This window comes from Strix aluco, chromosome 1 (genome assembly GCF_031877795.1).
Source record: "Strix aluco isolate bStrAlu1 chromosome 1, bStrAlu1.hap1, whole genome shotgun sequence".
Taxonomy (NCBI): domain Eukaryota; kingdom Metazoa; phylum Chordata; class Aves; order Strigiformes; family Strigidae; genus Strix; species Strix aluco.
The window spans coordinates 595936-609788 of record NC_133931.1 but is presented as its reverse complement, the minus strand read 5'-3'; the positions used below and the strand labels follow the sequence as shown (position 1 = coordinate 609788).

At 56.2% G+C, this 13853-nt stretch overlaps 2 protein-coding genes across 5 annotated transcripts in view; one reads left to right on the top strand and one right to left on the bottom strand.

Annotated features, from left to right (window-relative positions):
* The window catches only part of HSF1 (heat shock transcription factor 1), a 71785-nt gene extending 65188 nt beyond the window's left edge, over positions 1-6597 (bottom strand). The window contains exon 1 of one of the 4 annotated variants that reach the window (XM_074825747.1): positions 6250-6597. In XM_074825747.1, coding sequence (XP_074681848.1) covers positions 6250-6375 — 126 coding nt within the window. In that variant the 5' untranslated portion in view covers positions 6376-6597. The remainder of the gene's footprint in view (positions 1-6249) is intronic. The other 3 variants (XM_074825669.1, XM_074825899.1, XM_074825827.1) reach the window with 3 other exon arrangements.
* Positions 6598-6873: 276 nt separating this feature from the next.
* BOP1 (BOP1 ribosomal biogenesis factor) overlaps positions 6874-13853 on the top strand; it is a 65503-nt gene continuing 58523 nt past the window's right edge. The window contains exons 1-2 of the mRNA XM_074825460.1: positions 6874-7112; positions 7290-7454. Of these exons, the coding sequence (XP_074681561.1) occupies positions 7104-7112; positions 7290-7454 (174 nt within the window). The 5' untranslated portion in view covers positions 6874-7103. The remainder of the gene's footprint in view (positions 7113-7289; positions 7455-13853) is intronic.

The following is a 13853-nucleotide window of genomic DNA, read 5'->3' as shown; positions in this document are numbered from 1 at the left end:
AACTGGTGACAGAGAGTTTCAGCAAAGAGCAATTTCCCCAGCACCGGCGAGGTGCTCAGCACTGACCTCCAGAGAGCTGGCCTTGAGTTTGGCAAGCTGCGCAGAAAGCGTGTGTGTGTTTAGAGGCAAAACAAGCAGCTGCTGAGGTTATTTCATTGCGCTCTGCTCCCCTCCACTGTCCAAGAGCATTAACAGAGCCATCGGACGCAACCACGACCACAGGGAAGCAGCACCTTGCCCACACTTGGCTGAAGATCAGCGCGCCACGGAGGGCTTGCTGCTCCACGGGTGGTTCCTCTCCAAGCCTGAGTCGCCCCCCTCTTATAATCCAGCCGCCTCTCCTGGTCTAAATCAGGGCAGGCCTCAGGGCCACTTATATCCTGGTCAGGGCTGTGACATCCCCGGCCTTGCTGGAGCACCCCAGGCCTCACCCCATGGACTTTCCTGTACTAGGATCTGGGCTCCTGCTCCAGCAGAAGTGGGGATGGGGGGGTTGCCAGCAGCGGGTGGTTGCGGTCAGACTGACAAGACAAGGCCTGACGATGCTCAGGCTCCACCAGCCGAAGCTCAGCATATTCTAAATTCAGGTGTAACACTTGGACAAGTGCGACTGTCTGGGTGGATAAGGAATTTCATGCCTTCCTCCTAACTCTCCCTGTCAGGAGCTTCTTCATGTTCTCCCCGCCCCAGCCCTCTCCCCACCTCTTTTGTCCCTGTTCCCCCAGTGAGGAGAACCAGTCGATGGCCGACACTCCCTTCAAGGGGAGGAACAGAACAGCAAAGCGTTAGTGGCTGCTTCACCCAAGCCCTTATCCCGTCATATCCCCCAACAGCAGAAGGACACGGACCTGCTCGAGCGAGGCCAGAGGAGGCCATGAAGATGCTCGGGGGGCTGGAGCACCCCCCTGTGAGGACAGGCTGAGAGAGTTGGGGGGGTTCAGCTGGAGAAGAGAAGGCTCTGGGGAGACCTTAGAGCGGCCTCCCAGGACTGAAAGGGGCTACAGGAAAGGGGGGGGGAACTCGTCATCAGGGGGGAGGGATAGGACGAGGGGGAACGGGTCTAAAATGACAGAGGGGAGATTTAGGTCAGATCTAAGGAAGAAATCCTTCCCTGTGAGGGTGGGGAGACCCTGGCACAGGTTGCCCAGAGAAGCTGTGGCTGCCCCCTCCCTGGCAGGGTTCAAGGTCAGGTTGGACGGGGCTTTGGGCAACCTGGGCTAGTGGAAGGTGGCCCTGCCCAGGGCAGGGGGTGGCACTGGATGGGCTTTAATGTCCCCCCAACCTAAACGTCTGTGATGATGACAAGGGGTGATGCTTTTAAACTAGAGGGGAGATTCAGACTAGATCTAAGGAATAAATTTTTTTATTTGGAGGGTGCTGAGGCACTGGACCAGGTTGCCCAGTGAGGGGCTTTAAGGTCCCTCCCAACCCAAACCAGTCTGTGATTCGATGATCCCCTCTAACAGGGGATGCTCTGAAGACACTTCACAAGCCCCAGGGCGGGCCAAAACGCAGGTACAGCCGTGTCCTGGTTTCAGCCGGGACAGAGCCAACTTCCCTTCTTAGCAGCTAGAACAGCACTGTGTTTCGGATTCAGCATGGCATTTGGTACGAGAAGAACATTGATAATGTGCTAATGTTTTCAGTTGTTGCTAAGAAATCAAGGACTTTTCAAGTCCGCACGTCCTGCCAGTGCACAGGTGCACAAGCTGGGAGGGAGTAAAGCCAAAACAACGGACTCAAACTGCCCACTGGAATATTCTGTCTCACACAACGTCCTGCTCCATGGAGAGGTGAGGCTTGGCTGGGAAACTCGCTCTCTTTTCTGGGATCGTGGTTTTGGGACTTTCCCTCAGCTGGCTGGGAACGGGCTGGGCATGAGTTGGCATTGTGCATCACTCATTTGTATATTCTATTATTATTATCATTATTACTTCAATTTTTATTGAAATTTATTCAACTTTTATTGATTGGCTCACACCAATCGGGCACACTGCTGACGTCAAGGAGTGGTCCCGACCCACCTTTGCTGGCCCTAACGCTCGCCCAAGCCCACAACATGCCAGTCCGTGGAAGTAAAACCAAACCTGATTTTCTGCCAGTTTAGAAAAGATTCATGGAATCCTTTAGGTTGGAAAAGACCCTTAATACTGAGTCTAACCATTAACACTCCCAAGTTAAACCACATCCCTAAGTGCCACATCTTTAGCTCCCTCCGGATCCAGGTGAGACTCGGGGCTGCCAGGAGGGAAGAGGACAGCATCAGACCAGCAGCAGAGAGGGTGAGGAGTCACATAAACGAGCCAAAGATGCGGCTGAGATCCTGCCACCAGAGCGGGCACAGCTTCCTCCCCCTCCCCTCCGGGCTCTGGCCCTTCTCGGAGCTTTTCACAAGCTCAGTTCCCCAAGAACAGGACGAGTGCTACAGCTGGCTCAAGGGAAGGTTCAAGGTTAACCCAAGAGCTGCCTATCAAGCCAGAACAGAGGTCTACACGTGAGAGCAGCCAGATCCCGAAGCAGGAGCTTCGCCAAGAGCAGAGCAAACACCGTGCTGCTTCCTCAGAGCATCTCTGGCCTCCAGAGATTTACAAGCTGCTCTTGGGCCAGGTTGGACAGAGCTTTGGGCAACCTGGGCTAGTGGAAGGTGTCCCGGCCCATGGCAGGTGGGTGGAACTGGAGGATCTCTAAGGTCCCTCCCAACCCAAACCAGTTCATCATTTACTCTCCAACTCAATTTAAACAGGTGGCTGCTACCAGCAAAGGTTGTCCCCCTCTCCCTCCCATACCCAGGTACCCCTCCCCATTACCTCCAGCAGCAATGGCAGTGGGACAAGCCACTAAAACTCAGCAGTTCAACAGAAAAATATCCAGGGGAAAAAAAAACCCCAAACCAACAACCTGTGGAGCACAAAAAGCTGAATCCCCTCACCAGGGTCTCACGATCACTAGCAGAGACACAAAGGCAGTCTGCACGCTTTGGCAGCAGCCAACTCCTAGTTGAGGTGAGCGCATGCCTTGGAGAGGGAGGGAATGTAGCAAATAGCGTCACGAATAAACTAGTCTCCAACTAGTCCTATTATTTGTGTCCCCAAATACACGTCAGTTTGGTCGTTTCAAGGGAGAAATCTGCTGCAGAGTTAACAAGACCCACTGTCCCACATCAGACCGAGGTCCAGAGAGACGAGATGCCACCTCGCACGCCTGGGGAACAGTCTAATCAAGGCAACATCGACTTCCCCTACCAAACTTCTACCAGCAAACAGCAGCGTTGGTACTTCTGAGGGCAGAAATTACAGCCAGACGTTGTGTTTTATAAAACAATCCATCCTCCTTGAACTCTTCCAATTCTTCTACGGTTTTGGCCTAGCACGCCATCACTGTGCGGAGCGATTACGCAATCTGTGGGCGACGTGAGGAGGTATCTGCCTTTTAAACCTGCTGCCCAGCGGGGTGCCATCTCATCTTCCCACGCGAGAAGCACGGACTGATTTGAAACAGAGAGGAAAACACATTTCTGTCTGCGTGCCCTCTGGAAAATCCAGCTCAGAGGCTGCCCCGAGGCCGAGAGGAGAGGCTTTGGTGACAGCACAAGCGCACTGGGGTTCCGTCCCAGAGACTTTTGGCCTCTGTGATTCACAAATCTGAGTTTCTGAACGGAAAGCGGCAACGTTCGACTTGAGGAAACGGTGGGATTTATGGATGAGGCAGGGCAGAAACCCAGCTGTCACAGCCTCTGGTGCCGAGGACATGATAAACGCCTAAAAGCCGTCCTGCCTTACAGACCCACAGTGACTACACCCCACGGGAGGTTTGAGCCGTTAACTGTGGGGACGAGAGAAGTTACCAAGATGAGAAAGTTATAAAAAAGAGTGTCAAGGAATCACAAATAAAATTTGAAGACTTTGCCTTCAAAAGAAGTCAGTTAGGAGTTACATATTTTAAGAAGCGTATTCTGCTTCTTTATCTTCCCCTTATGTTTATTTTCCTGCTTTCTAATGAGATGATTTCTCCTCAAACACACATAAAAGATGCTTTTCCTTACTGTGAGCACTTCGAGATCCATATCCCTGAATGCCTACAGCTTATTTCTTCTACCTGTTACTAAAGGAAATCGAAAGAAAGGAATTAAACACCGTAAGCTGAGAATAATCAACTACTGATTCCCTGGAAAGCTTGAGGATAATCCCCTCCTTCGTTTCTGTCTCACAAGCTGTATTAACAAAAAAAGCGAGAGCACTATCAGGGGAAGACCCAACCTTTCCCCGGGTTTTCCATGCTTCTGCAGCTCTTGCCATGACCGAGAAGATCTGTCCAGCTACCAATACTCTAAAGGAGTTAAAACCCATACCTAGTTATCAGACTGGTGACGTTGATTTGGAATAGAGTTTTGCTCTGGGCTGAAGCTCGGCGCTCCAGCTATCGCCCGCTCTTCACGCACACGGCTGCCCACAGCAAACACCCAGTAAATAAAGGTACTTCATCACGCAGTGAACAAAGCAGGAGACTGCACGTTTAGCACAGGACAAGAACGTGTACGTGGACAGCTACTGCGAAGCAGCCTCACCCAGCACCCTCCTTCATCAGGGGTAAAACCAGGGTATGAACCTCCCCTTCCTGCCCTGCCCCGAGGTGGGGTAGGACAGCCTGGGGTAATCACGTTACGGATAAACAACAACCCTGAAGAAGAGGGGGGCAGCAAACTGTGCCAAGCGATGGAAACAAGCAGCCAGGAATTCCAGCCTCAACACCAACACCTCTTTCCTTCTCCACTCTGCAGGACACTTGCAAAAATCTTTTGGGCAAGGAGAAAAGCAAAGATGTTTACCCAAAGATGTTTACCTGTCAGCATAAGCAAAGTGTATATTCCTATTTGCAAAATGCTGATTTGCACGCAGATACTAATCCCGTGGATATTACTCCATGCTCCCAGTGGCACAGCTTCACTTAAACACTGCCCAAAGAGCAAATCTGTCTGCACTCAGAGGCCCCAAGTTTTCACAGCACCCCCAGAAAATCTCCCACAGCCACTCCCAGGAGGAAGGCGACCTGCCTGTGCACTGCAGTTCCCACAGGCACAGGGACCAGGGTGATGCCATTCGTCCCCTGCCCCTAAATGCAATTTCTCACGGTGTTTCAGCCACACAAAAATGAATACAAAGTTATTGAACACAAGGCATTAAATCTTTGCTCTAGGAAGAGGACGAGGCGTTTGTTCAGGGGCGATGACTTGCAAAGCTAAGAGCAATGCAATATCTGCAGCAAACAGACAGCGCAGGCCTTTCATCTCATTACTGCCACATCCAGACAGATAAGCAAACCCTTCGAGCTGCTGGAGAGCAGCTACAATCAAGGGTTGCGAAAAAACATTCCCAGCATGTTTATGCTTTTATTTTGGTCCTTATCTTTCACGCTTTATTATCTTGAACAGCAGTTCCACTCATCTTGGCTCCTTGTGCCCATCTGAAGTCAAACCTCTGTACGACAGCCCTTTTTCACTCTTCGCAATATGACTGTGTTTCTCTTCCCTCGATAGTTTCGGTAGCAAAGGGCTGACCCGCGGTCGAAGCAAGGCGATACGGCGACGCAGGAGACAGAGCAATCGACTGCTCGCAAGAACTTATTTCTACTTAACTGTTTGGCCTGCCAGGTTAAGAATCAAACAGCAAGAAAACTTCTTCCCTTTGATTTCAGGCAAACGCTGCTGATGTAACTGCCTCTGAAAAACAGCCCGAGGCACTTGGCTCCAGATTGATTTTAAGACAAAACTTAAAACTTCCCCAAGCTGCTTGAAATGATGAAAAAACGGGACTTGCACGACTGGTGCAACCACAAATCGGGCTAGCGCCGTAGGACCAGCACAGGCTGTACCACAGCGGTGATAATGACACGGCTAAAAGCCGTACAGCATCCCCTACCATGGAAACAGTTAGAACGGCGCCTGGACGCTACTTTTTTTTCCCTTAAGTACTCGGGATAGCTCATTTCCCCCCGAGGTATTGCGGCGCTGGGGTAATGAGGCGCACGGGCAGGATAACCACTGAGGAAAGAGGCAGCACCTCTAATTAGGAGCGGGCAAGAGCAACTGCGAGGCCTGGAGAGTCACAGGAACCCGCTCCGGTATTGTGACACACCGGTAAAGAGCGAGGCCCGGGCCCGCGGCTGGGAAAGTCACTCCAGAGCCTGGGGGGAGGCCGGGGACACGCCTGGGCCCCGGGGCCTCGGCCGCCCCGTCCCCTCAGCGGGACTCACCGGGCTCCAGCAGATGAGCGAGTCGGTGTCGGGATCCTCCACCAGGGTCCACAGCTTGGTGAGGAAAGCGGGCACGTTACTGCCGCCGGGGCCGGCGCCCACCGCCGCCGCGCCAGGCCCCTCCATGGCGGCGGCCGCTGCGCCCTGAGGGCCCGGCTGCAGGCCCCGGGGCAGGCCGCGGCGCGCCGGCGCCCCCCCCGAGAAGCCGCCGCCAGGTGGGGTTTGCGGCGGGCCGAGGCGGGAGGGCGGGCGGTGCGGGGCTTAGTGCCGCCGGCGGCCGCCGCCGCGGGGCCAGGCCGCTGCCTGCGCACTGCAACCCCCGGGGCCCAGCATGGCCGCCGCCATCTTGGGACGCCTCCGAGACAAGCCCCCCGCGCGGGGCCGCCGCGCGCACGCGCAGCACCGCCCCCTCCCGCCCCGGGGACACGCCCCCTCCCGCTGCCGTCAGCGCCGCGCGCGGGGCCGCGCCATGCGCACGCGCCGCCCCCCCCCCCCCCCCCCCCTCCCCCGGCCGGCTCCCTCTGTGCGCACGTGCCCGCCCGCCGCACGGCGCATGCGCAGCCCCACGGACCCCCACCAGGCGCATGCGCCATCCGTTCCGCCGCGCCCGCCCGGTGTCGGGGATGCGCATGCGCGCGGCGCCGGTCACCTCTCCCCTTTGACCCCTCCCTAATTATTCCCCCCCTCGCCCCCCCTCGCCCTCTCCGGTGGCGGCGGGTGGGCGCTGCCGGGGGGGAAGGGAGGGGCTGGCACGGCGGAAAGGCGTCGGCCGGGGGGGCGGTGCCGTGACCTCTGACCCGCGCGCACGTGGTGCGTGGCGGGGCCGGCGCACGCGGAGCGGCGGGGACGGAGCCATGGAGCAGGTCGGGGCGGCGGCGCGTTGCCATGGTGACGGGCGCTGCGGGCCCCGTATGAGGGAGGGCGGCGGGGTCGGGCCCGGGCAGCGGGGGGGGTGGGGGGGGGCGCGGGCCGGGCCGTGCGGCTCCTCCGGGGAGCGGGGGCCGCCGCCCTGACGGCCCCCCCGCCCCGTTCCCTTCCAGCCATGTCCCGCCGGGGAGAGCGAGGATCTGACGGACAGCGAGGAGAGCGTCTACTCGGGGCTGGAGGACTCGGGCAGCGACAGCACCACGGGGGGGGAGGAGGAGGAGGAGGAGGAGGAGGACCCGGAGGAAGGCCCCGGCGGCAGCTCGCCCCCCCGGACACACGTAAGGGCTGAGCGGCTCCTCTCGGTCCCCGAACGGCGCGGGGGGGGGGGGGGGTCCCGCTGCCCGCCGGGAAACGCCATTTTAGGGGCGGGGGGCGAGGCCCGGCACTTCCCGGGGCGGGGGCTGGGGCAGGCGGTTCCGGGGGTCCCGGCCCACCCCGCCGGCGGGCGCTTCTCAGGTCCTGCCTCGAAAATAACGGCGTGGGGAGGCCAATCCGAGCGGTTCTCATCCCTCCCCCGGCCGCCGCTCGTGCCTCCGGGAGGAGGACCGGGCGTGAGGGAGGCCCCGTGCCCCGCTGTGGTGCCCCCATTTGTAAATCGTGGAGAAAAACCGAAATCAAACCTGCGTGCGTAAACCATAGTGAAACGCCTGCAAAGAGGAATCTTGTTCGGACCGGGATTTGTTTTTACTTTTCACCGATTTTCTTTAGTTTCCAAGCAGGAGCCCGGGCTGCGCGTGCTGCAGCTGGGTTGGCGGAGGCAGGCAGAGCTGCCCGTCGAGGCCTGGGGGTGCTGGGGAAGGGGCCCGCAGGGTGATTCCCCCTGCTCCCATCTCCTGGGGACCGGGGGTGTCTGAGCACGGGGGATCAGTGCGGAGGGAAGCGTGTGTGTGCAGAGCTGGGTGACACCCCGCTGCCCGCCTCTCGGTGTGTGTTTTGGGATGAGGCGCAGCGTGGGGAGCTGGAGCGCTGCCTGTTTGCTGACAGGAAAGCAGCTTCAATGCCAGATGGTGTTTCTGGAGTCGGTGTTTGGAGTGATGCTTCTCTCATAGATAGTAGATTTTTAAAAAATTATTATAAAGACGTAGTGTTTTCTGTTCCAGGCAGGGCAGGCACAAATACTGGTGGAAAAATTCACACCCAGACTCATCTTGAGATACTAAATATACAGATCCCTGGTACTTCAGGCCCGGCAGCCCCAAGCTTGTTAACAAGAAGTGCCTTGTTATTATCCCGGCTCTCTGGATCTGTGTATTCACTTATTTGTTTGGATGATGGATAGAGGCTTTACCAAGGTCTGGAGCAGAAGTTTAGTAGGAAGTTCCCCTCGTAACCTGCTTAGGGATGTCACAGCGGTGCCGGCGGCTGCGGCGTGGCTGTTCCGCGTTGGTTGGGTTGTCTCCGTCCACAGCCACCTGTTCCCACCCTGTCACCGCCTTCGTCATCGTCCTTCAGCAGCCGCTTACGAATCCCCGGCGTGGGCCGGGCCCGGCGCCTGATCCAGTCCAGAAATCACTCTGTGGAAGCAGGGCTGTGGGGTTGGTTTGGTTTTTTTGTGTGTTCTGTTTTGCTTTTTAGAACAATTGGTCCCCTAACCCACGCAGGCGATGTCACACGCTTTGCGCTGCTTAAAAAAGAGCCACAGTGGTCGCAGCAGAACCGAGGAGGTCGGGGGGGGGGGGGGGGGGGGGGTTGATCCTGAACCCTGTTTCCACTGCTGTGCAGCACGTCCCTTTTTTGGCCTCGTGGCTGCTGCTTTGGGCAGAGATGGCCCGTTGGTTTTGTCGTGACGTCTCGGTGAAGTGACGGAACAAGAGGGAACGGCGTTAAACTGCACCAGGGGAGGTTCAGACTGGGCATGAGGAAAAAATGTTTCCCAGCAAGAGTGGTCAGAAAGTGGAATAGGCTGCCCAGGGAGGGGTGGAGTCCCCATCCCTGGGTGTGTTTAAGGGCCGTTTGGATGAGCTGTGGGGGGATGTGGGGTAGGGGAGAACTTTGTAGAGTCGGGCTGAGGGTTGGACTCGATGATCCCGAGGGGCTTTTCCAACCTGAAGAATTCTGGGATTCTGTGAAGTTGGATTCCCCATTTTCTTTCTTGCTTGTCCTTCTGCCTCTGGGGCTTTTGCTGCGCAAAGGCAGCGGCGTCTCAGCAGAAAGAGGGGAGCAGGAACCCTGTGTGCTGCTGGGCTGCGTGTGAGGAGTTACCTGACCCAAACCACCGCTGTCCTGAGCGGGGAACGTTAGAGACAGGGCAGGGCTTGGCCGGATTTCCTCTGGGGGGTACCTGGAGGGGTTTCGCAGAGGGAAAAGACATCAAACACGGTGGACTCAGGCAGGAATATGTTTACCTGTTGTTTCTGTTTGGAAAAAAAAAATTAAAAACGCTCCTTGCAAAGGCATTGCTTTCCTAGTGCAGAGGTTAACAGAAGTTTGGTCTGTTCAGACTGTTTTCTTCTCTAGGGTCCTGCAGGGAAATAAATCCATGGTCTGTGCCGCCGTCCCTTTTAATGTGCAGCACCCAAAGTGCTTTCTGAGGGAGCCGGGAACCCGGCCTCCTGCAGCTAGGTTTTCTTTTCTTCCTTCCTCGCAGGGCCTTTGTGTAACACCATAAATAAATGGGTTGAAAACTGCTACGTTATAGCGTTGGAAGCTTTGGCGGGTCAGGCAGCTTCCCAGAGGGACTCGGTGATGCTGATGGGTGCAATTTAGAATTTTACGTTGCGTCAAAACTGCTCGGGAGCTGGGGGAGAGGAGAGGTAAATCACAACGGAAAATGTCCCAGGAGCATCTCGGGTCTTTCCTTGGCCGTTGCTCTACGCAACACCCGATGTTTGCTCTTTGTTGAAGAATTTCGCCAGGCTGGGGGTATCTGGTTTTCTAAAAGCTTGTTTCTTTTACACTCTTGGCTTTGGACCGCTGCTCGTTGCTTCCTGGGTGGGAAACGTTGGAGGAGAAAATGGAGCTACGCGTGGGGTCAGGGGAACGGCTGCTCGTAGGACGGCTCTGAGCTGGGTCTGTCCTCGGGGCGCTCGGTGTCTGCCGGGTCGTAATACCATCGGATTTAAAAATGGCCTTGTGGCTTTAGGGCAAGAACGAAGAGAACGAGCTTCTGCTTAGAAAATAATTCACTTGCTAGCACTGGAGAGCTGTTTATTTGCCTTGGATAGATATGTTTAATTTTGAATGAGGTTTCTCAAACTCTGGTCTCTTAATTGCAGACTTAAAACCTTTGATTTTTTGTTCGTCGGCTCCCCAGTAGGCAAATCTGCTTAATTTACTAGGAGTTAGTTATGAAAACATTATTAAAAGGCAAGCTAAAATTTTACTTGGATTGGTTGGGATGCCAAAACCTGCTGGGGGATTATTTTTTGTTGTGTTTGAGAGGGGAGGATTGACCGTGGGTGCCTGTGGCCGCGTCTGAGGGCTTGTCAGGTGTGGGAGCTGCCGACAGCGTGTGACGGGTGAGAAGCTGAGACCCGCCGCGCCCGGCAGGTTGCCATGGGGCCGTTTCCTCTGCCCTGGCAGCGGGGAGATCTGCCCACGAGACCTCGCTCGAGATGTGATACGAGCTAGCTTTTCTGTTCTTCGGCGCGTGGCCTCGGCCCTGCCCGCACGCCCACTGCCCCGCGCATCCGATGCTTTTTTTTCGTCTAAATTTTATTTGTTTCGCTGTGCTCTGTACGAACAGTTTAGCCAGAGCGATGTGCAAACCTTAAACAGACCTCAGGTGCCACCAAACCCATTTTTATTCTGGCAGAGCAGAATTGTCAGGATTTTAGTTACAAAAATGTGAAAAAGAGAAGAAAAGAACTCCAGAAATAAACACGGACTCTGATTGTCCTTGACGCTAATCCGTGGCTTTGGCTGCTTTGGCTGCTCGTTAGGATCCCGCTGAGCAGGGAAGGGAGGGCGCTGTGCCCCTGAAGTGCTCCGGGGAGACCTTGCCGGGGGTTTAACCCTGGTGAGAGAGGAAATGGTTTAACTTACACCTCTGTCAGCAGCCTTTTCCACAGGGGGCTTGTCCCTGCTCCTTTTGGGGGGATTTTAAAGCTTGCCGGCAAGTTTATAGTCAGTTCTTGCATGCCTTTTTTTTGTTTGGTAGGTTGGTGCGGTGGCTTTGGCCCTTCTGGGAGTGTTGCCTGTGAAGAGGTATCTGAACAGCAGGGATCTCTGGAGGCCACTCTCTTCTGCCTTTGTTTAGCTTGTTCGCAGAAATTTAATTGATTTTTAGCCCTGAGCTTAAAATATGGTGCAAATTACACCACATTCATTTCCCACACAGCGTAACGCTGTCGGCGATGTGGTGTGCCGGTGCTGAAAGCAGCCATTGGCCGTAATGCAGAGGTGTTGTTCTTAACTGTGGGGGTGACAGCCCCCAGTTCTTCCTGCTCCTCGCAGGTAGGTAACGACGTGCCCGCACGGGGCACAGAGCCTCCTGGGCAGCGTCTCTGACGCTGTGTTTTCACAGCAAGCTCACGAACTGCACGGTCAGCAGCTTCTCTGAGGGCTGCCAGAGCAGGATGTTTCCCATCTCCAGTCTTGTCCTCTCCCCTCTGGTTCTGCTCTGTCTTGGAAGATGCTTCCTTCAGCCCGCTCAGCGTGACCCAGAGCCGTCTCTCCTCCTCCGGAGGTAGTTTTTCTTCCATGACATGAGAGGGTTGAATCAGCTCCCTGGGGCATGTGCCAGGAGCCAAGTGGGCACACGGGCAGCAGCCAGAGGAAGGTGGGAGGGGAATCCCAGAATCATCCAGGTTGGAAAAGCCCCTGAAGCTCCTCCAGCCCAACCATGAACCTCACCCTGACCGTTCCCAACTCCACCAGATCCCTCAGCGCTGGCTCAACCCGACTCTTCAACCCCTCCAGGGATGGGGACTCCCCCCCTGCCCTGGGCAGCCCATTCCAACGCCCAACAACCCCTTCTGCAAAGAAATCCTTCCTAAGAGCCAGTCTGACCCTGCCCTGCCGCAGCTTGAGGCCATTCCCTCTTGTCCTGCCGCTGGTTCCTTGGCTCAAGAGACTCATCCCCCCTCTCTGCACCCTCCTTTCAGGCAGTTGCAGAGGGCCAGGAGGTCTCCCCTCAGCCTCCTCTTCTCCACACTAAACCCCCCCAGTTCCCTCAGCCGCTCCCCATCACACCTGTGCTCCAGACCCTGCACCAGCTCCGTTGCCCTTCTCTGGACACGCTCGAGTCATTCAAGGGCCTTTTTGGAGTGAGGGGCCCAAAACTGAACCCACTCATCGAGGGGCGGCCTCACCAGTGCCGAGCACAGGGGTCAGATCCCTTCCCTGTCCCTGCTGGCCACACTGGTGCTGATACAAGCCAGGATGCCATTGGCCTTCTTGGCCACCTGGGCACACTGCTGGCTCATTATCAATCCCCCCCAGGTCCCTCTCTGACTGGCAGCTCTCCAGCCACTCCTCCCCAAGCCTGTAGCGCTGCTGGGGGTTGTTGTGGCCCAAGGGCAGCACCCGGCATTTGGCCTTAGTGAAACTCCCCCAGTTGGCCTCAGCCCATCGCTCCAGCCTGGCCAGATCTCTCTGCAGAGCCTCCCTACCCTCGAGCAGATCAACACTCCCACCCAGCTGGGTGTCATCTGCAAACTGACTGAGGGTTCACTCGATCCCCTTGTCTAGATCATCAATAAAGATGCTAAACAGGAGTGGCCCCAACACAGAGCCCTGAGGGACACCCTTGGTGACCAGCCGCCAACCAGATTTAGCTGGATATTTTTAGATTGGCTCTTAGGAAGGATTTCTTTGCAGAAGGGGGTGTTGGGCGTTGGAATGGGCTGCCCAGGGCAGGGGGGGAGTCCCCATCCCTGGAGGGGTTGAAGAGTCGGGTTGACCCAGCGCTGAGGGATCTGGTGGAGTTGGGAACGGTCAGGGTGAGGTTCATGGTTGGACTGGAGGAGCTTCAAGGGCTTTTCCAACCCCGATGATTCTGGGATTCTGTAACTCCGTCCCCCACAACTCTTTGGGCCCGGCCAGCCAGCCAGTTTTTCACCCAGCGAAGCGAAGGACTGCCCTGCAGCACCAGAGATGCTGGATCTGCTTGCCCAGAGTCCCAGGCCTGATTTTTACGGTCCTCTTGCGCGTTTTGCTGCGCGCGCTCGCTCTAGCCTGGATGGCTGTCTTGCTACTTTTCCAAACTGAAGACTTCATTCTGTCTCATGGAAATTGGCTTTGAACCTGCCTTTAGGCCTCCCAGCTGACACCAGTTTGCTCCAACATCCCGTGTGCCTTGCCACCGGCGTGGACACCTGAACTGGTGCTGGAGAAACCTCCTTTCCTCCAGATTTTCCGCCTTGATGTTAAAAAATGACATTGTTCTCGGGGAACAGCCTGTCGTGGTGCATGTCCCTTGAGCCAGGCTCTGGAGCGCTTTTGGAGGGGTTTGTGCACGTCCTGGGTCTCTCACTTTCAGTATCTTCTGGCTGTCCAGGAAGTTAATCGAGGCTGGGGAGGATCCCCAAGCTGCTGCTTCCAGAGGCTTCTGGATGACGTGCAGGCGAGCCGAGTGCATCAGCTGAGCGCGTAGGGCGCTTGGGGATCGGCAGGAGGGTCTCCTGCTCTGCCAGAGAGATGTGCAGAGTCTCGGGGAGCTGCTGGAGCAGGGAAGGGGAAAGCTTGCGGATGCTCTGTGATTACTCTGAGGTTTCCTGCTGAGAGACCAGACAGCA